Consider the following 23,258-nt stretch of genomic DNA (forward strand, 5'->3'; position numbering starts at 1 on the left):
TTTTTATACCAGTACCATGCTGTTTTGGTGACGATGGCCTTATAGTATAGTTTGAAATCAGGTAATGTGATGCCTCCAGATTTGTTATTTTTGCTTACTCTTGCTTTGGCTATGTGGACTCATTTTTTGTTCCATATGAATTTTAGAATTGTTTTTTCTAGTTCTGTGAAGAATGATGGTGGTATTTTGATCGGAATTGCATTGAATTTGTAGATTGCTTTTGGCAATGTGGTCATTTTCACAATATTGAATGTACCCATCCATGAGCATGGGATGTGTTTCCATTTGTTTGTGTTGTCTATAATTTCTTTCAGCAGTGTTTTGTAGTTTTCCTTGTAGAGTTCTTTCACCTCCTTGGTTAGGTATATTCCTAAGTATTTTTTTTTTTTTGCAGCTATTGTAAAAGAGGTTGAGTTCTTGATTTGATTCTCAGCTTGGTTACTGTTGGTATACAGGAGAGCTACTGATTTATGTACATTAATTTTGTATCTGGAAACTGCTAAATTATTTTATCAGTTCTAGGAGCTTTCTGGAGGAATCTTCAGGGTTTTCTAGGTAGACAATCATGTCATCAGCAAACAGCAACAGTTTAACTTCCTTCTTATTGATTTGGATGCCCTTTATTTCTTTCTCTTGTCTGATTGCTCTGGCTAGGACTTGCAGTACTATGTTGAACAGAAGTGGTGCAAATGGGCATCCTTATCTTGTTTCAGTTATCAGAGGGAATGCTTTCAACTTTTCCCCATTTAGTATTATGTTGGCTGTGGGTTTGTCATAGATGGCTTTTATTACATTGAGGTATGTCCCTTGTATGCCAATTTTGCTGAGAGTTTTAACCATAAAGGGATGCTGGATTTTGTCAAATGCTTTTTCTGCATCTATTAAGATGAGGATGTGATTTTTGTTTTTAATTCTGTTTATGTGGTGTACCACATTTACTGACTTGCATATGTTAAACCATCACTGCATCCCTGGTATGAAATTCACCTGATCATGGTGGATTATCTTTTTGATATGTTGTTGGATTCGGTTAGCTAATATAGTATTTTGTTAAAGATTTTTGCATCTGTGTTCATCAGGGATACTGGCCTGTAGTTTTCTTTTTTGGTTATGTCTTTTCCTGGTTTTTGTATTAGGGTGATACCGGCTTCATAGAATGATTTAGGGAGGAATTCCTCTTTATCTTGTGGAATGGTGTCAATAGGATTGGTACCAGTTCTTCTTTGAATTTCTGATAGAATTCAGCTGTGAATCCATCTGGTCCTGGACTTTTATTTTCTTGGCAATTTTTTATTATCATTTCAATCTTGCTGCTTGTTATTGGTCTGTTTAGAGTTTCTGTTTCTCTCTGGCTTAATTTAAGAGGGTTGTGTATTTCTAGAAATTTATCCATCTCCTCTAGGTTTTCTAGTTTATTCATGTAAAGGTGTTCATAATAGCCTTGAATGATCTTTTGTATTTCTGTAGTATCAGTTGTAATATCTCCATTTTGTTTCTAATAGAGCTTATTTGGATCTTCTCTCTTCTTTTCTTGGTTAATCTTACTAATGGTCTATCGATTTTATTTATCTTTTCAAAGAACCAGCTTTTTGTTTCATAATTCTTTTGTATTTTTTTGGTTTCAATTTCATTTAGTTCTGCTCTGATCTTGGTTATTTCTTTTCTTCTGCTGGGTTTGGGTTTGGTTTGTTCTTGTTTCTCTAGTTCCTTGAAGTGTGTCCTTAGATTGTCTATTTGCGCTCCTTCAGACTTTTTGATGTTGGCACTTAAGGCTGTGAACTTTCCTGTTAGCACCGCCTTTTCTGTATCCCAGAGCTTTTGATAGGTTGTATCACTATTATCATTCAGTTCAAAGAAGTTTTTAATTTCCATCTTGATTTCATTGTTAACCCAACAATCATTCAGGAACAAGCTATTTAATTTCCATGTATTTGCGTCAAACCCCTTTTAGAGTTTATTTCCAATTTTATTCCACTGTGGTGTGAGAGAGTACTTGGCTATTATTTCAATTTCCTTAAATTTGTTGAGACTTGTTTTATGCCCTATCATATGTTCAACTTGGAGAATGTTCCACATGCTGATGAATAGAATGTATATTCTGCAGTTGTTGGGTAGAATGTTCTGTAAATATCTGTTAAGTCCATTTGTTCTAGGATACAGTTTAAACCCATTGTTTCTTTGTTGACTTTCTGTCTTGATGACCTGTCTACTGCTGTCAGTGGAGTATTGAAGTCCCCCATTATTACTGTGTTGCTGTCTGTCTCATTTCTTAGGTCTATTAGTAATTGTTTTATAAATTTGGGAACTCCAGTGTTAGGTGCATATATATTTAGGATTGTGATATTTTCCTGGACAAGTCCTTTTATCATTATATAATGCCCCTCTTTGCCTTTTTTAACTGCTGTTGCTTTAAAGTTTGTTTAGTGTGATACAAGCATACCTACTCCTGCTCTGTTTTGGCATCCATTTGCATGGAATATCTTTTTCCACCCCTTACCTTAAGTTTATGTGAGTCCTTTTGTATTAAGTGAGTCTCCTGAAGGCAGCAGATACTTGTTTGATGAATTCTTAGCCATTCTGTATCTTTTAAGCGGAGCATTTAGGTCATTTACTTGCAACATTAGTATTGAGATGTGTGGTACTATTCTGTTCATCATGCTGTTTTTTTGCCTGAATACCAGGTGTGGTTTTGTTTGTTTGTTTGTTTTTATTGTGTCATTGTTTTATAGGTCCTGTGAGATTTATGCTTTAAGGAGGTTCTATTTTGGTGTGTATTTTGGTGTATTTTGAGGATTTGTTTCAAGATTTAGAGCTCCTTTTAGCAGTTCTTGTAGTGCTGGCTGGGTAGTGATGAATTCTCAAAGCATTTGTTTGTCTGAAAAAGACTGTATCTTTCCTTTATTTCTGGAGCTTAATTTCATTGCATACAAAATTCTTGGCTGATAGTATATTTTAAGGAGGCTAAAGCTAGGGCCTCAATTCCTTCTAGCTCATAGGTTTCTGCTGAGAAATCTGCTGTTAATCTGATAGGTTTTCCTTTATAGATCACCTGGTGTTTTTGCCTCACAGCTCTTAAGATTCTTTCCTTCATCCTAACTTTGGATAACCTGATGACTGTGCCTAGGTGATGACCTTTTTGCAATAAATTTCCCAGGTGTTCTTTGAGCTTCTTGTATTTGAATGTCTGGATCTCTAGCAAGTTCAGGGAAGTTTTCCTCAATTATTCCCTCAAATATGTTTTCCAAACTTTTAGATCTCAGTGGCAACAGGGCTGAGATCTTGCCCTAGGCTATAAGCCTCCCCACTGAGAAAGCAAGCAGGGCTCTCAGACCTTGCCATTCCCCACCTGCCCACACCATCAGCTGTGGTTTCTGCACTCCTATCTATACTTCCCATTTGCTCCCCTTTGGATTCTGCTCAGGAAAATTTATGCTCAGTTGAAATTACTGCAAAGTTCAATTAGGAGCTTCCTTCACCCTGTGGCCCCTCCCCAGTTCCACTGGGCTGCCTTGCCCAAGAACCCCTATGAGATAAGGCCAGGAATGGCTTCCTTGGGCTGAAGCTGGGGACCAGAAGTGCCTACAGGGCTCTTCCTGCGGCTTCTTCTATTTTTATATTTTGCCTGGCTCCCTAAATCCATTTCAGCTCTAGGTAAGGTTAAATCTTTCTCCTGTGATCTGGATTTTCAGGTTCCCCAGAGGGGACATGTGTTCGGAGGCAGACTTTACCCACTCTCACACTTTGGGAACTCACAGTTTTTCAGCTTAGACCAATCTTTTTAAAAAAAAAAAAAAAAAAAAAACAACGTGACTGTGATAGTATTGGGGCTGAGTTGAAAAGACTCTGAGGAGAAGGAGGGGAGGAGTCTATTCTTTCTTCAACTGAGCTTGATAGCTAACATTAGTAAGGAAGCAGATCACCAAGAATCTTGATTGGCATGAAGGGCTGGCTTCAAGTTTATAACAGCATGGAACACCATAGACTAGAAAGATTATCTTTTACTAAGGCAGACTTCATTATTCAAGGATCAAGGTCCTGATTTTTGAATACATTTTTTTCTTTTATTGATTCATTCCACAAATATTCATTGAATGCCAATAATATGTCAGCATTGTAATAATACTGCTGTATTTACTTGGCAAATGTTTATACTATATCTGGGTAATGTATTTCCTAGAAACTAAGAATGGTTAGGGCTACAGGGGCAGCAGAGATATGGTGTCTGCCCTCAGAGGAGCTTACAGTCTTGGGAAAATACAAGAGAACTAGGAAACATAGGGTATCAGGATCTTCTAGACTAAATGATAAATATGCACTGAAGTTGGATGAGGAAACAACAAGCAAACTGAGTATTGTCTATTATTGCATGTACTCTCTAACCTAGGGGTTCTCAAACATTTTGGTCTCAAAAATTCTTTATGTGGCTGGGCACAGTGGCTCATGTCTGTAATCCTCCCACTTTGGAAGGCCAAGATGGGAGGATTTCTTGAGCCCAGGAGTTTGAGACCAGTCTGGGCAACATAGAGAGACACCACTGTTAAAAATTAATCAATCAATCAATCAATAATTTTTTTTAAACTTCTTCATGCTGTTCATGTGGGTATATATTAATATTTATTATATTAGAAACTAAAACACATTTAATAATACTTATATATTAATTCATTTTAAAATAACAATATGGCTTCAGGGATCTGGCAGGGCCTTTGTCTCCTTGCACCCACAAACTGTGCTTAGTTCCACTCTTCACTGCTCCATGCCCTCCACTCAGGGAGGCCCAGGTGACTGTGCCACAGCCCCTGTTTTCTGTGACCTGCAGGAATTGGGAGATCCATAGGGAGGATGCCAGGACACTCAGAAGTTAGGAGATGGGCTAATGGGGACTAAGGACCATTAACCTAAAATAATCAAAAAGTCAGAATCAATTCCTCCTCCAAGATGGATGACTAGATGCAGCCTCAATTTTTTGGAATAGTTTCAGTAGGAATTGTACCAGCTCTTCTTTGTACATCTGGTAGAATTCAGCTGTGAATTCATCTGGTCCTGGGCTTTTTTGGTTGGTAGGCTATTTACTGATTCAATTTCAGAGCTCATTATTTGTCTGTTCAGGGAATCAATTTCTTCCTGGTTCAGTTTTGGGAAGTATATGTGTCCAGGAATTTATCCATCTCTTCTAGGTTTTCTAGTTTGTGTGTGTAGACATGTTTGTAGTTTCTGATGCTTATTTTTATTTCTGTGGGGTCAGTAGTAATACCCCCTTTGTCATTTCTTATTGTGTTTATTTGGATCTTTTTTCTCTTCTTTATTAGTCTAGCTAGTGGCCTTTTTAATTTTTTCAAAAAACCAACTTCTGGCTTTGCTGATCTTTTGAATGGTTTTCAGAGTCTCAATTTCCTTCAGTACAGCTCTGATTTTTGTTATTTCTTGTCTTCTGCTAGGTTTGGGGTTGATTTGCTCTTGCTTCTCTAATTCTTTCAGTTGTCGTGTTAAGTTGTTAATTTAAGATCATCCTAACTTTCTGATGTGGGTGTTTAGTGCTATGAATTTCCCTCTTAATACTGCCTTAGCTGTATTGTAGAGATTCTGGTATGTTGTATCTTTGTTCTCATTAGTTTCAAAGAACTTATGATTTCTGCCTTAATTTCTTTATTTACGCAAAAGTAATTCAGGAGTATGTTGTTTAATTTCCGTGTAATTGCATGGCTTGAGTGATTTTCTTATTCTTGACCTCCATTTTTATTGCACTGTGGTCTGAAAGTGTGTTTGGTATTTCAGTTCTTTTTTTATTTCCTGAAGATTGTTTTATGTCCAATTATGTGGTCAATTTTAGAGTATGTGCCATGTGGCAATGAGAAGAATGTATATTCTGTTGTTTTGGGGTAGAGAGTTCTGTAGAGGTCTGTCAGATCAATTTGGTCCAATGTTGAGTTCAGGTCCTGAATATCTTTGGTAATTTTCTGCCTCAGTGATCAAATACTGTCAGGGGAGTGTTGAAGTCTCCCACTATTATTGTGTGGGAATCTAAATCTCTTTGTAGGTCTCTAAGAATTTGCTTTATGAATCTGAACAGTCCTGTGTTGGGTACATATATATTTAGAATAGTTACGTCTTCTTGTTGAATTGAACCCTTTACCATTATGTAATGCCCTTCTTTGTCTTTTTTGATCTTTGTTGATTTAAAGTCCATTTTGTCTGAAATTAGGATTGCAACCCCTGCTTTTTCCTGATTTCCATTTGCTTGGAAGATTTTCCTCCATCCCTTTATTTTGAGCCTATGGGTGTCATTACATGTGAGATGGGTCTCTTGAAGACAGCATACAATTGGATCTTGCTTTTTTGTCCATCTTGCCACTCCGTGCCTTTTAAGTGGGCCATTTACCCCATTTACATTCAAGATTATTACTGATATGTGTGGATTTGATACTGTCATTGTGTTAGCTAGTTATTATGCTGGCTTGTTTGAAAAACTACATTTATTAATATCACCATCATTCTTATTAAAATAATATTTAAGTATTGGGAAACTATCAAGTCACAGTACAGATAATAAGGTTTCCAAAATTCAAATTGCTCTTTGAAAGCTTGAACTCAACCATTAAAGCATCTGTTGTTAGGTTTTTTTTTCTTAAAATGACGGGATTACTTTGTTCATTTTCAAGAAGGTGTCTGGCAGATATCCAACTCTGAAAAACTATATTTTGTCCATTAGTCATTTTCTGTGGTGAAAAAGGTATCCCATGAAAAAGCAGCTAGTTTTCTTGCAACTCAGACAATCATACAAGTTCTTTTCCTCAAGAAATCATCATAGTTCAGATTGCAGCTAAAGTGTTTCATGTACTCAAGGGTTAATATCTAATAAAAATTAATAACTTTTGCTGCTTTGCCAAGGACATACAGTACATACTTACTTACTACTTACAAGTAGTACATACTTACTACAAGTATGTACAGTGAAGGACACAGTGACTGCTAGTACTCTTAGTTGTCACTGCCTTCATTCATGCAAAGATGCAGCAGTTTTGTCCAACATTGCTTTTGCACCATCAGTACAAATGTCAACACAGTGAAAATGGCAAAGGGTATTGGGTGAATATAGAGGTCCATGGCCCACATGCTGAGAACACTTGCTCTAACACATCTCAGCCTTGCACTCAATGCAAGAGAACTAGATCTGAAAGGAGGAGGGCTAACCTATAGGATGGTGCTAACTTCAAACAAACAAACTTCATTCACCATAATGCTCTGAATATTTTTAACAGCTAACAGTTTGTAAAATAAAAACAAGCATTCATTTAAGTTGAATGAATATATACTTAAAGCTTGAATCTTTTTTCCTCTGGTATGTGCTCCTTTGGATTGAAAAAATAATAAAAATTCTAGAATAATGCATTAAAAAATACTGTAATTCTGTTCACTAAATTTCAATTTAAGAATTTTATACAATTTTTTAATTTTCAGTAGCTTCAACTCTGAATCTAAATTCTGAGTTTTCTTACAGTAAATGAAAAGGTTGACCTGGATGTCTTGATGGATGCAGCAAAAGCTTTCACAGGTCAGTGGGAATTTGTATAAGACATAATAAAATTGAGATCTTAATGCTTTGTAGATAACTACCTTTTAAAGCAGTAGTTTACCCCTTCCGGGAATCATTGATAAATTTATTCTGCTCTTTTACCATTTATTGATAATTTTGTCTTGTTGACAACATTTTGGAATATTAAAGATTTAGGAAAAGTGTGGGTACTCTCAAAAAGAGGTATTAACTTGTCTAATGTGTAGGCCAATAATGTATTCATTTCACTAGTGTTTAAAGAACCAAAATATTGGTGAACACAATGAGTTTCAGTGTGAAGTTTTCACAAAGGAAATGTGATCACTATGAACAATTAGTCCCATAATTCAGGCCATGAAGCAGAAACAGAAATATTACTTGCAGGTAGAATTACGTAGATTCTATATACCATCTGTCTTAGTCCATTCATGCTGCTATAACAAAATATCACAAACTGGGTGATTCAAAAATGATAGAAATTTCTTTCTCAAAGTTCTATGGGCTGAGAAGTCCAAGATCAAGACACATTTGATGTCTGGTGAGGGTTGCTCTATGCTTCAAGATGATGCCTTAAACACTGTGTCCTCACATGGGGAAGAGCAGACAGGCAAAAAAAAAAGGGCTGATTGTTGTATGAGACCTCTGTTATAGGGGCCTTAATCCAGTTCACAAGCGAGGAACCCGTATGACCTAACCACCCCTAAAGGCCCTACCTGTTAATACTGTTGCATTGTGGGTTAAGTTTCAACATGAATTTTGGAAGGGACACAAACATTCAAGCCATAGCACATCATAAGTCACAAGTCACTGAGCAGTTATGCCACTCCATGCTATCCTGGCTCATACCCAGAATAGAAGTGTCATCTGTTTATTTGGATTAAATAATGCTTTCAGGTACTGAACCTCAAAATAACTTTATGTAAGTGAAGTCAACTCATGTATTTATACCTCACTGTGCAGTTAGAAATAGTACTGTACTGGATTATATTGTTTTATAACTTGGAATAATTAAATCTCTTAATATTGTCTTCTGAAACAATTCTCATCTATTCAAAGGAGAAAAGGCTGAAGCTGATAACCTTAAAAATGTGCTGAGAAACATGGGGATCGAACTAACAGAAAAAGAACACTCAATGCTGTTAAAAACTCTGCCAGTCTGTGGTGAGTATTTAGCATACCATCATGGTGCTTGTGCATGGAGCTGTGGTATCATAGGCTTCTGGACAAGAACTGTGAGAAACCCCCTGTGTTAGTCAGGGTTCTCTAGAGGGACAGAACTAGTGGGAGAGATAAATAGATAGAACAATAGATAGATAGATAGATAGATAGATAGATAGATAGATAGATAGATAGATAAATTTATTAAGGAGTATTAACTCACACGATCACAAGGACCCACAATAGGCCATGTGCAAGCTGAGGAGCAAGGAAAGCCAGTCCAAGTCCCCAAACTGAAGAACTTGAAGTCCAATGTACAAGGGCAGGAAGCATCCAGCACAAGAGAAAGACGTAGGCTAGGAGGCTAGGCCAGTCTTGTCTTTTCATATTTTTCTGCCTGTTTTATATTCTAGCCACGCTGGCAGCTGATTAGCTTGTGCCCACCCAGATTAAGGGTGGGTCTGCCTTTCCCAGCCCACTGACTCAAATGTTAATCTCCTTTGTCAATACCCCCACAGACACACCCAGGATCAATACTTTGCATCCTTCAATCCAATCAAGTTGACACTCAGTATTAACCATTACACCCCCTAAAAAATGAAATTCTGACGTAAGAAACCCTATTCTTGGCCGGGCATGTTGGCTCACACCTGTAATCCCAACACTTTGGGAGGCCGAGGTGAGTGGATCAGCTGAGGTCAGGAGTTTGAGACCAGCCTGGCCAAAATGGTCAAACCCTGTCTCTACTAAAAATACAAAAAAATAAGCGGGGTGTGGTGACAGGTGCCTATAGTCCCCTACTCGGGACGCTGAGGCATGAGAATCACTTCAACTCGGGAGGCAGAGGTTGCAGTGAGCCAAGATACTGGGCAACAGTGAGATGCCATCTCAAAAAAAAAAAAAAAAAAAGGAAAGAAACCCTATTCTTGTCACTTGTGTTTTAATTTGGAAATGAGAAAATTCTCTCTTTCGCATTCAGTGAGTAGGCCTCTGCTAAATATTGTAATAGCTACACAGCTAAATTCTTCTGTAGCCCCCTGATGCACCCAACATTCTCAGTCCCTCCCCTTTTAGCCCTCCTATCTCCCCACAATCCATCAATTAAAAGGGAAAACCACCTGAGAGCAGGGGCCTCCAGGACTGTGTGCTTATACTGTCAGTATCCCACCTGGTCAGTAGCACAAACAGCCCCTCAAAAGTTCCACCTGCAGGGCACTTGCACAGAACTACCCATAAAGACCCTAGAGGTCAGCCTGCGCTTCAGAACTGTGCCTCCTGCCAGGTTCTAGAGACCCCACGTAGATATCCTTTCCTACCATGGCTCTTTGCCCCAGTTTTCCCCAGGCAAGAGTAAGGCTGCACATTGCCAAGGGGGATAGTGCCCTTGAGGCAGAAATAGCACCCTGGGCAGCAAACGCTCAGTACCCATTTGAATTCATCCCTCATATTCTTTGTGTGTGTTTGTGTGTGTGTGTGTGTGTGTGTGTGTGTGTGACAGAATCTCACTCTGTCGCCCAGGCTGGAGTGCAGTGACACGATTTCCACGCACTGCAACCTCCATCTCCCGGGTTCAAGCGATTGTCCTGCCTCAGCCTCCCGAGTAACTGGGATTACAGGCGCCCACCACCACACATGGCTAATTTTTGTATTTTTAGTAGAGACGGGGTTTCACCATGTTGGCCAGGCTGGTCTTGAACTCCCGACCTCAAGTGACCCACCTGCCTCGGCCTCCCAAAGTGCTGGGATTGCAGGCGTGAGCCACCATGCCTGGCCCATGCCACATATTCTTAAAGCTGTGGTTACTCATTTTGTCTAGCATTTCCTCCAGATTGTTCTCTCAAAGGGCCAGTTATGAGAATTGCAGCCTACTTAGGAGTTTGGTTCTGAGAGAGCAGGAAGGAGAATGCAGATGGACTGTATCAGGGACTACACTACTACAGACACTGTAGTATACTATACAGACAATGCTAGGCACTGAGGGGTTTTTCAGTACTACAGATTCTCCTGCCATAGGATGGATCCTGAGGTGGGGTGGTGCATAAGCCCTCTGTTCTCTATTCTAATTGAATTTCACCTCCGTTTATGGAGTTTGTTCAGAAAACAAAAACAGTTTTTAATATTTTATTTAAATATTGTTTTTTATTACTGTTCAAGTTGATACCTATTTTTCATATCATCCCTTTAGGATCCTCCGTTAGGGATAAAGATAGGAACACTTCATGGGCCTAGAGCATAGTCAGGGAAAGGAGAGAAAGACAAAGTGCAAGAAAAGAAGAAAGTTAAAAAAAAAAAAAAAAAAAAAAAAAGCAGCAGCACCAGCTGGCCGCAGTGGCTCACGCCTGTAATCCCAACACTTTGGGAGGCCAAGGCAGGTGGATCACTTGAGGCCAAAAGTTCGAGACCAGCCTGGCCAACATGATGAAACTCTGTCTCTACTAAAAATACAAAAATTAGCCAGGCATGGTGGTCCATGCCTGTAATCCCAGCTGCTTGGGAGGCTGAGGCAGGAGAATCACTTGAATCGGGAGATGGAGGTTACCGTGAGCTGAGATAGCACCACTGCACTCCAGCCTGGGTGACAGAGCAAGACTCTGTCTCAAAAAAAAAGCAGCAGAAGCAGCACGTGTGTGTGTGTGTGTGTGTGTGTGTGTGTGTGTGTGTAGGGCACATCAACTACTGGCATGTGTTTCAACTAGGGGACAGATAGACCACACTGAGAGCAGTTCTTATCTTTTGTTATTATTTGAGGGTGAAATAGAATAAATTTCTAGGTGAATCATGTCTTATAAAAAGAGTTTCTTATCCTCTTTTTGACTTGAATTTTACCATATCTTACAGATGGAAAGGTGTATAAGAAAAAATTACTGGATAGTGTGAAGCCTCTCAAAGGTAAGAATATGAAAACAGCAGCTAAAATATACTGGGCTTTACATTTGCTTTTTTGAATTTCTCACAGATTGGAATCTCGCTATTCCACTGTTTACTGATTCTGAATGTATGCCTCATAACCTACCATTCTTCCTTTGGTATAATTATATTTGAGCAAGTGACTGTTAGTAATATGTCACTGTAGCAAGTTTGAAATTCTGCTTTCAGCATGTATGATGGCTCACACCTGTAATCTAAGCACTTTAAGAGGTCAAGGCAGGAGGATCACTTGAACCCAGGAGTTCAAGAGCAGCCTGGGCAACTTAGGGAGACCCCATCTCTTCAAAAAATAAGAAAATTAGCTGGCCTGCTGGCATGCATTTGTGGCCCCAGCTACTTGGGAGACTGAGGTGGGAGGATCACTTGAGCCCAGGAGGTCGAGGCTGCAGGGAGCCAGGATCATGCCACTGCACTCCAGCATGGGCGACAGAAAAAAATCCTATCTTAAAAAGAAAAAGAAATTCTGGGCCAGGTGCCATGGCTCATGCCTGTAATCCCAGCACTTTGGGAGGCCAAGGTGGGCGGATCATCTGAGGTCGGGAGTTCAAGGCCAGCCTGACCAACATGGAGCAACCCCATCTCTACTAAAAACACAGAAATTAGCCGGGCGTGGTGGCACATGCCTGTAATCCCAGCTACTCGGGAGGCTGAGGCAGGAGAATCATTTGAACCCGGGAGGCAGAGGTTGCGGTGAGCCAAGATCGCGCCATTGCACTCCAGCCTGGGCAACAAGAGTGAAACTCCATCTCAAAAAAAAAAAAAAGAAAGAAAAGAAATTCTGCTTTCATTTAGGTTTGTTATCTTTATCACAATTTATCAAATTTGTCTAATTCTTTTTCATCCATATTACTTCAATTGAAAATTATAGCTCAATGTTGAGGGAGCATTTTCTCTTCTCAACTCTGACACTGAGTGGCCAATATATTATTCCACTCTCCACTTAATATAAATCCATATTTAAAGCTAGCATCTTCTGGGCCGGGCGCAGTGGCTCACACCTGTAATCCCAAAACTTTGGGAGGCTGAGGCGGGCAGATCACCTGAGATCAAGAGTTTGAGACCAGCCTGGCCAACATGGTGAAACCCCATCTCTACTAAAAATACAAAAATTAGCTGAGCGTGGTGGCATGCACCTGTAATCCCAGCTACTTGGGAGGCTGAGGCAGGAGAATCACTTGAACCTGGGAGGCAGAGGTTGCAGTGAGCTGAGATCACGCCATTCCAACCTGGGCAACAAGAGTGAAACTCCATCTCAAAAATAGTAATAATAATAATAATAAAAAAGCTGGCATCTTCCACTTCTTCAAATTACTTGTTTTTCTTATTCCATCCTCTTAATTCCTAAGGAAAAAAAGTCAATGTCAGTAATCTGGAAACTCTTCTAAATAATATGGAAATCGAAGTTGGGAAAGAGGAATATGAGGACCTACTGAACCATCTGCCAGTTGATGGTAAGTGTTTCAGATACCACTGTACCTAGGAGAAATGCAGGGCTTCTGTAGAAAGGCTTCTGAAAGTAAACCTATTTTTTAACCTCTTTGAAAAGCTTATGAAATATTTCAAACATACCTAAAAACAGAGAATAATATAACAAACATTGTGTGCCCACTGGCCAGAGTTAACAAATGCTACTATTTTGCCATACTTGCTTCATACATTCTCCTACCTCCCTCCCTTACTTCCTTCCCAAGTAAACCTTTTTATAATAAGACAAAGTTTTATTAATAACTCAGTAAGACCGTTTTAACTAGACAAAACTGTCGGAGGCAAAGCTAGAATAATTCATTAGGAAGAAATTGCTAAGGAATGAGCCCCTGGCTAAGATTTCCTTATTAGATGGCTCTTCCCCTTGAAAAACAAGCTTCCATCAGAGAGCCAGACAGCACATCTTTCAGCAGAGCCAGCACATGCCAACCCAAAATAAATAATTTTTCTCCCCTAATTCAGGGTTTCTGTTCTCAACTAGCGATGGGCAGGTGTAACTAAAGTAGGCCACTGCTATCAGCAGACATCTTCCATGCTACCTTCACCTGTAGCTGGCCCTAACGTAGAAAACAGTTTTGGCCTAATTTGTAGTTTTTTGTTTTGTTTTGTTGAGACTGAGTCTTGCTCTGTCACCCAGGCTGGAGTGCAGTGGCGTAGTCTCGGCTCACTGCAACCTCCACATCCCGGGTTCAAGCGAGTCTCATGCCTCAGTTTCCCAAATAGCTGGGATTACGGGCATGCACTACCACACCCAGCTAATTTTTGTGGGTTCGTTTTTTTTTTTGTTTTTTCTTTTGTTTTTGACATGAAGTCTCCCTCTGTTGCCTAGGCTGGAGTGCAGTGGTGCAATCTCAGCTCACTGCAACCTCCGCCTCCCAGCTTCAAGCAATTCTTCTGCCTCAGCCTCCCAAGTAGCTGGGATTACAGGCACCCGCCACCACGCACGGCTAATTTTTTGTATTTAAAAATACAAATAATTATTTGTATTGTTTATAATAATTAGAATACAATATAATATTGTGTTGTTTCACCTTGTTGGCCAGGCTGGTCTCCAACTCCTGACCTCAAGTGATCCACCCACTTCGGCCTCCCAAAATGCTGGGATTATAGGCATGAGCCACCTCACCCGGCCTAATTTTTGTATTTTTAATAGAAGCAAGGTTTCCCCATGTTGGCCAGGCTAGTCTCAAACTCCTGACCTCAAGTGATCTGCATGCCTTGCCCTCCCAAAGTGCTGGGATTATAGGCATGAGCCACCCTGCCCAGCCGTAATTTGTAGTTTAAAACCTCACGCTCCCTGGGCTTAACAACATTGATAATTATCCATAATTTTGTCTGGCCCTTCCTCCTATCATGAAAAAAGTCACCATAAATTACTTTTTAATTGTAATGTTGTCCCTACATGTTTGGCTAGGGGTCCTCAAAAATGCTTCCTGCTGGAAAATATTGTTACTGATGAGGTATTTTTTAGAATTCTTTATTTTCTTAATGACAATTTTTTTTCTCATCCAACAGTGTGACTATTTCCATACCACTGAATTTTTTCATTTGTTTAGCTAGCACATACTATATGCAAAACAATGAACTAGAGAGTGGAAAATTTAAACGCAGTAGTATAATAAAATTAAGGCATAATTTCTGCACTCAAGTAGATTACAGTCTTGAGGGGTAGAGGTGGGAACATAAGCAAAATTTGGAGATTAAGAAGATAGCATTCCTTCAAGGTTTAAAGGTTCACTGTTTATGTACATAAGTGACTTCTAGGTTTCAAATTCAATCATGTCTATTAAAATATGCTCCCCTTATGGGTCTGAAGGAAGAGAAAAGCCTACAGAAGAGATTACTATTAAACTTGCTTCATCTCAATGTTGAGCCATTTGATACTTTATAGAAAGTGGTATTAATTAAGTAGGTGTTCACTTTAAACTTACAGCTTGATCTTTTTCTATCCTCTGTTTCTTCTTCACTTTGAGTTAAAAGAGTTACTAGAGAAAATTAGGAGAAATAGCTGAATTCCAACCTTTATATTACAACTTAAATTTTCATGTCAGTTTTCTAAGATTTGGTCTCTATGTCTGACTTGTCTTGTCTTACAGAAAATGAAATGGTTGATGTGAATGTGGTGATGGATGAAGCAAAAGTTTTTACAGGTGAGTCAGAAGTCATGGTGAGAAGGGCATTCATTTTTAACTAAGACCTTAATGCTCTATGGAGAAAAAAATTTAAATGTTTTTAAACAGAAGATTTTGGCTGGGCATGTGGGCTTATGGCTGTAAACCCAGCACTTTGAGAGGCTGAGGCAGGAGGATCACTTGAGGCCAGGAGTTCAAGACCAGCCTGGGGCAACAAAGCAATACCATGTCTCTACAAAAAAAAAAAAAAAAAAAAAAAAAAAGGTGGACATGGTGGCATGTGCCTGTAGTCCCAGCTACTTGGGAGGCTGAGGCAGCTGAGCCCAGGAGTTTTAGGCTGCAGTGAGCTATGATTACCACTGCACTCCTGCCTGGGAGACAGAGCAAAAACCTGTCTCATAAAAAATATATTTAAATAGTAGTTTTCTCTTCAGACTATTACTAACATGCTAAATTGATACCCCTACAAATGTAACGGTTAAATGTTTGTTTCATAATCTTACTCTGTGATTTGAGATTTTTCCTGTAGAGACTTATATTATGTAGAGGTTTGTTTTTTTTTTGTTTGTTTGTTTGTTTGTTTGTTTGTTTTTTGTTTGTTTTTTTCTGAAACAGAGTCTCACTCTTGTTGCCCAGGCTAGAGTGCAATGGTGCGATCTTGGCTCACTGCAACCTCCACCTCCCGGGTTCAAGCGATTCTCCTGCCTCAGCCTCCCGAGTAGCTGGGATTACAGGTGCCTGCCACCACACCAGGCTAATTTTTGTATTTTTAGTAGAGATGGGGTTTCACCATGTTGGCCAGGCTGGTCTTGAACTCCTGACCACAGGTGATCCACCTACTTCGGCTTCCCAGAGTGCTGGGATTACAGGCGTGAGCCGCTGCTCCTGGCCGGTAATTTTTTTCATAATTTGAAATCATTATTATCTTCCTAAAATTCTTATATGTTAACAATTCCCATCTTTCCAAAGGAGAAAAAGTTAATGTCAGTAATCTGGGGAATGAGCTGAGGAAAATGGGGCTCGTACTCACTGATGAGGAGCACAAGAAGCTGCTGAAAACTCTGCCAATTCACAGTGAGTATTTACCACATCCTTTGAAACTTGGATTTAGGGGCTTGTGTGTGAAAACTTCTTAAGTTATACGTGTATATGCCCAGTAAACCTCCTTTAGAAAACACAATTATCACACTAAAAGACATCTTGGCCAGACGAGGTGGCTCCCAGCCCTTTGGGAGGCCAAGGTGGGCGGATCAAGAGGTCAGGAGTTCGAGAACAGCCTGGCCAACATGGTGAAACTCCGTCTCTGCTAAAAATACAAAAATTATCCGGGCATGGTGGCATATGCCTGTAATCCCAGCTACACGGGAGGCTGAGGCAGAAGAATTGCTTGAACCTGGGAGATGGAGGTCGCAGTGAGCCAAGATCATGCCACTGCACTTCAGCCTGGGCAACAGAGCAAGACTCCATCTCTCAAAAAAAAAAAAAAAAGTCTTGTTGCAAGTTTTTGTTGCTTACATTTTAATACTGAAAGCTAGCAACATCTTTCACTGGGGGTGTCCCACCATCCAGGCTGTATTATCCTGTCCCCCTGGGAGCACTGCCTAATCTCATCATGACCAATGAGAAGGAAACCAGGGAAGAAAGAAAAGGAAGGAAAAAGACAGAAACAGGGAAATACTGTATTTTATTCAACCAATGGATAGATTTATAACAGGGAAAGTGCTCTTTATCTTTGGTTTCATTCTTAAAAGTAACAGAGAAGAAACTTCCAAGCAAATTGGAAGGGGTTTTTTTCCCTGAAATTATGGATGTTGTGTTGTCTTTGTGCTGATTTTGTTAGTCTTCCTGTCATTTAACCCGTATTCTGAATTGTGTCTTATCTTACAGCTAGTGGAAAGGTATATAAGAATAGATTGCTCAAAGGTGTGAAGGCCCTCAACGGTGAGTAGGAAGCATGGTGGAAGAGCAAGTAAAAAAATTCCTATGTTTGGTATTTTCTTTTAAATGTTCCAACTTCGCTTCCTGCCAATTTACTGATTCATTGCTAGGACATAACTTACCATTCTTCTTTGGATGCATTGGCCTTTTGGGATATAAGTTAAAGAATCATATCACTATAGGAAGTAAATTAGTTGTTGTTTCAACCATAAGTCATTAGACTTGCCTGCTCCTCTCTATTGACCTCTCAGGGAAAACCAAAGCAGAACCCCCTGGATCAATATTAAGAGAAATACCCTATCTTTCCATACTAACTCTGTGTAAGTAATTATTATTTCAATTGTTAATTAGAAAAAGATGTTTTAGAACACTAAAATAATACAAGAAAACTATGCAACTCTAACCACTTAAAAAAAAAACTGATACAGTCTGGCGCAGTGGCTCATGCCTGTAATCTCAGCACTTTGGGAGACCAAGGCAGGCAGATCGCTTGAGGCCAGGATTTTAAGACCAGACTGGACAACATAGTGGGACCCCATCTCTACAAAACATTTTAAAATTAGCTGGGCATGGTGACACATACCTATAGTACTACCTACTTAGGAGGCTGAGGCAGAAGGATTGCTTGAGCCCAGGAGTTCAAGGCTGCAGTTCCATCCTGGGCTACAAAGCAAAACCCTGTTTTTAAAAGAAAAAGAGAAATGTAAGTTCTCCTATCTTCCACAAATCCCCTCCCCATAAAGGTAAATACTGTTAACAATTCAGCAGTTATCTTTCTCAATTCTTTCCAACTTTTAACTGACATATCTAAATCTAAGGAGATACACACATACTCTGAGGAGATATATACACACACACACATATGTTAATAGTTTCTTTGTATTCTTGTACTTTACCCTCCAGTTGGGGTTTCTGATGCATGACCATGATTAACATTTTTCACTCTTAAACAATAACACTCATATTCTTATTCCATGCCCTTCTTTCTTAAGGGCCAAGGGTCAAAATAAAAAAAGTGGAGACTTTTTTGGAAAACATGGGTACTAAAATCAAGGATGAGGAGCTTGAGGAACTCATGACCCAACTACCAACTGAGGGTGAGTATTACAAATATCTCTATGCTCTTCAGAGAAACATTAAGCCCTTCCATTAGAACTGCTGAAATTAGCCTTTTTAGCATCATAATGAAGTAAATGTAAAAACTTAATTCTGACTCTTGATGAAATACCATCTTCAAAAATGCTTTTGAAAAGATATGTCAGGTATGCCACTTGAAGCCTCAGTCATGCCTGGGAATGCCACACACTAAAGGAGCTGAAAGAAAAATGAATTGAAGAGAACATTTAAGAGAAAAATTAATAAACCTGAAAGTCAAATGATAAATTAGAAATGAATAGTTGCAAGCCAAAGAGCTAATATCCCTAAGGTAGCAAAGGCCTTTGTACATTGATAAGAAACATACTGATAATAGAAAAATAGGCAGATATACAAATAGGTAATTCATACAAGAGGAAATACAATGTACATCCCCAAATAACATATGAAAAGATGTTTAACCTCACCAATAATCATGAAAATGCAAAATAAAACACAATACTATCTTCATTCATTGGACTGGCAAAACTTAACAAGATTGATAATATTTAGTTCTTATGAAAATATGAGGAAAGGGACTAACTGATAAATTTGGGGTGAGAGTTGCCACTGCTATATATACTTTTTGAAAAGTCACCTGACAGTGTCTAAGGGGAAAAGTCTTCTCTTTTCCCTGGTGAATCCAGCCTACATTCCTCATGCAGTATACATTATTTCTTTGTGCTGGGTCCTGGTCCCTGTTTTGCCACAGACTTGCTGACAAATAATTTAACCCTACTTAATCTTAGTTTCCTCATATGTAAAATATCTTCAAGTTGAACTAAATGATGCTCTATGATTACTTTTGCTCTGAAATTAATACATGTAATGCATGTAATGCAGTCTAGGATAGTCAGTAAATGTTAGTGATGATGGATGGTGGTGTGGTGGTGATGATGATGGAGAAGATAGAAAAGTTGTTAAAGAGCAGAACGAAAGGAGAGGCGCTCCAAGATGGCCAAATAGGAAAAGCTCCAGTCTGCAGCTCCCAGTGTGATCGATGCAGAAGATGGGTGATTTCTGCATTTCCACCTGAGGTACCTGGTTCATCTCATTGGGACTGGTTGGACAGTGGGTGCAGCCCACAGTGGGTGAGCTGAAGCAGGGCAGGGCATCACCTCACCTGGGAAGTGCAAGGGGTCAGGGGATTTCCCTTTCCTAGCCAAAGGAAGCCTTGACAGACTACCTGGAAAAATGGGACACTCCTGCCCAAATACTGCACTTTTCCCAAGGTCTTAGCAACTGGCAGACAAGGAGATTCTCACCCATGCCTGGCTCAGCAGGTCCCATGCCTACGAAGCCTTGCTCACTGCTAGCGCAGCAGTCTGAGATCGAACTGCAAGGTGGCAGCCTGGCTGGGGGAGGGGCGTCCACCATTGCTGAGGCTTGAGTAGGCCAGGAAGCTCAAACTGGGCAGAGCCCACCACAGGTCAACAAGGCCTACTGCTTCTAGACTCCACCTCTGTGGGCAGGGCATAGCTGAACAAAAGGCAGCAGACAACTTCTGCAGACTTAAACGTCTACGTCTGACAGCTCTGAAGAGAGCAGTGGCTCTCCCAGCATGGTGTTTGAGCTCTGAGAATGGACAGACTGCCTCCTCAAGTGGGTCCCTGACCCCTGTGTAGCCTAACTGGGAGACACCTCCCAGTAGGGACCAATAGACACCACATACGGGCGGGTGCCCCTCTGGGATGAAGATTCCAGAGGAAGGATCAGGGAGCAATATTTGCTTTCTGCAATATTTGCTGTTCTGCAGCCTCTGCTGGTGATACCCTGGCAAACAGGGTCTGGAGTGGACCTCCAGCAAGCTCCAACAGACCTGCAGCTGAGGGACCTGAATGATAGAAGGAAAACTAACAAACAGAGAGGAATAGCATCAACATCAACAAAAAGGTCATCTACACCAAAACCCCATCTGTAGGTCACCAACATCAAAGACCAAAGGTAGATAAAACCCCAAAGATGGGGAGAAACCAGAGCAGAAAAGCTGAAAATTCTAAAAACCAGAGCACCTCTTCTCCTCCAAAGGATCGCAGCTCCTCACCAGCAACAGAACAAAGCTGGACAGAGAATGACTTTGACAAATTGACAGAAGTAGGCTTCAGAAGGTCAGTAATAACAAACTTCTCCAAGCTAAAGGAGCATGTTCAAACCCATCTCAAGGAAGCTAAAAGCCTTGAAAAAAGGTTAGACAAATGGCTAACTAGAATAAACTGTGTAGAGAAGACCATAAATGACCTGATGGAGCTGAAAACCATGGCACAAGAACTTTGTGATGCATGCACAAGCTTCAATAGCCGATTCGATCAAGTGGAAGAAAAGGTATCACTGATTGAAGATGAAATTAATGAAATAAAGTAAGAAGACAAGGTTAGAGAACAAAGAGTAAAAAGAAACAAACAAAGCCTCCAAGAAATATGGGACTATATGAATAGACCAAATCTACGTTTGATTGGTGTACCTGAAAGTGACGGGGAGAATGGAACCAAGTTGGAAAACACCCTTGAGAATATTATCCAAGAGAACTTCCCCAACCTAGCAAGGCAGGCCAACGTTCAAATTCAGGAAATACAGAGAACACCACAAAGATACTCCTCGAGAAGAGCAACCCTAAGACACATAATTGTCAGACTCACCAAGGTGGAAATCAAGGAAAAAATGTTAAGGACAGCCAGAGAGAAAGGTCGAGTTACCCACAAAGGGAAGCCCATCACACTAACAGCGGATCTCTCTGCGGAAACCCTACAAGCCAGAAGAGAGTGGGGGCCAATATTCAACATTCTTAAAGAAAAGAATTTTCAACCCAGAATTTCATATCCAGCCAAACTAAGCTTCATAAGTGAAGGAGAAATAAAATCCTTTACAGACAAGCAAATGTGGAGAGATTTTGTCACCACCAGGCCTGCCTTACAAGAGCTCCTGAAGGAAGCACTAAACATGGAAAGAAACAACCGGTACCAGCCACTGCAAAAACATGCCAAATTGTAAAGACCATCGATGATAGGAAGAAACTGCATCAATTAACAGGCAAAATAACCAGCTAACATCATAATGACAGGATCAAATTCACATGTAACAATACTAACCTTAAATGTAAATGGGCTAAATACCCCAATTAAAAGACACAGACTGGCAAATTGAATAAAGAGTCAAGACCCATCAGTGTCTTGTATTCAGGAGACCCATCTCAGGTGCAGAGATACATATAGGCTCAAAATAAAGGGATGGAGGAAGATCTACCAAGCAAATGGAAAGCAAAAAAAAAAAAAAAATCAGGGGTTGCAATCCTAGTCTCTGATAAAACAGACTTTAAACCAACAAAGATCAAAAGAGACAAGGCCATTACATAATGGTAAAGAGATCAATTCAACAAGAAGAGCTAACTATCCTAAATATATATGCACCCAATACAGGAGCACCCAGATTCATAAAGCAAGTCCTTAGAGACCTACAAAGAGACTTAGACTCCCACACAATAATAATGGGAGACTGTAACACATCACTGTCAACATTAGACAGATCAATGAGACAGAAGGTTAACAAGGATATCCAGGACTTGAACTCAGCTCTGCACCAAGCAGACCTAATAGACATCTACAGAACTCTCCACCCCAAATCAACAGAATATAGATTCTTCTCAGCACCTCATCGCACTTATTCTAAAATTGACCACATAATTGGAAGTAAACCACTCCTCAGCAAATGTAAAAGAACAGAAATCACAACAAACTGTCTCTCACACGATAATGCAAGCAAATTAGAACTCAGGATTAAGAAACTCACTCAAAACCACCCAACTACATGGAAACTGAACAACTTGCTCCTGAATGACTACTGGATAAATAACGAAATGAAGGCAGAAATAAAGATGTTCTTTGAAACCAATGAAACCAAAGACACAACATACCAGAATCTCTGGGACACATTTAAAGCAGTGTGTAGAGGGAAATTTATAGTACTAAATGCCCACAAGAGAAAGCAGGAAAGGTCTAAAATTGACACCCTAACATCACAATTAAAAGAACTAGAGAAGCAACAGCGAACAATTCAAAAGCTAGCAGAAGGCAAGAAATAACTAAGATCAGAGCAGAATTGAAAGAGATAGAGACACAAAAAAACCCTTCAAAAAATCAATGAATCCAGGAGCTGATTTTTTGATCAAAAAATTGATGGACCGCTAGCAAGACTAATAAAGAAGAAAAGAGAGAAGGATCAAATTGATGCAATAAAAAATGATAAAGGGGATATCACCACCAATTCCACGGAAATACAAACTACCATCAGAGAATACTATAAACACCTCTATGCAAATGAACTAGAAAATCTAGAAGAAATGGATAAATTCCTTGACACATACACCCTCCCAAGACTAAACCAGGAAGAAGTTGAATCTCTGAATAGACCAATAACAGGCTCTGAAATTGAGGCAATAATTAATAGCCTACCAAACAAAAAAAGTCCAGGACCAGACAGATGCACAGCTGAATTCTACCAGAGGTACAAAGAGGAGCTGGTACCATTCTTCTGAAACTATTCCAATCAATAGAAAAAGAGGGAATCCTCCCTAACTCATTTTATGAGGCCAACATCATCTTGATACCAAAGCCTGGCAGACACATAACAAAAAAAGAGAATTTTAGACCAATATCCCTGATGAACATCGATGCGAAAATCCTCAATAAAATACTGGCAAACCGAATCCAGCAGCACATCAAAAAGCTTATCCAACACGATCAAGTCAGCTTCATCCCTGGGATGCAAAGCTGGTTCAACATACACAAATCAATAAACGTAATCCATCACATAAACAGAACCAATGACAAAAACCACGATTATCTCAATAGATTAAGAAAAGGCCTTCGACAAAATTCAACAGCCCATCATGCTAAAAACTCTCAATAAACTAGGTATCAATGGAATGTATCTCAAAA

General features: G+C 39.8%; 1 protein-coding gene across 1 annotated transcript in view; it reads left to right on the forward strand.

Moving 5' to 3' along the window:
* The window catches only part of LOC100445724 (EF-hand calcium-binding domain-containing protein 3), a 544,420-nt gene that overhangs the window by 465,102 nt on the left and 56,060 nt on the right, over window positions 1-23,258 (forward strand). Inside the window, exons 102-109 of the mRNA XM_063718854.1 lie at window positions 7,499-7,552; window positions 8,609-8,713; window positions 11,549-11,599; window positions 12,985-13,089; window positions 15,220-15,273; window positions 16,225-16,329; window positions 17,143-17,196; window positions 18,186-18,290. Coding sequence (XP_063574924.1) covers window positions 7,499-7,552; window positions 8,609-8,713; window positions 11,549-11,599; window positions 12,985-13,089; window positions 15,220-15,273; window positions 16,225-16,329; window positions 17,143-17,196; window positions 18,186-18,290 — 633 coding nt within the window. The remainder of the gene's footprint in view (window positions 1-7,498; window positions 7,553-8,608; window positions 8,714-11,548; window positions 11,600-12,984; window positions 13,090-15,219; window positions 15,274-16,224; window positions 16,330-17,142; window positions 17,197-18,185; window positions 18,291-23,258) is intronic.

Source organism: Pongo abelii, chromosome 19 (assembly GCF_028885655.2).
Source record: "Pongo abelii isolate AG06213 chromosome 19, NHGRI_mPonAbe1-v2.0_pri, whole genome shotgun sequence".
Taxonomy (NCBI): Eukaryota; Metazoa; Chordata; class Mammalia; order Primates; family Hominidae; genus Pongo; species Pongo abelii.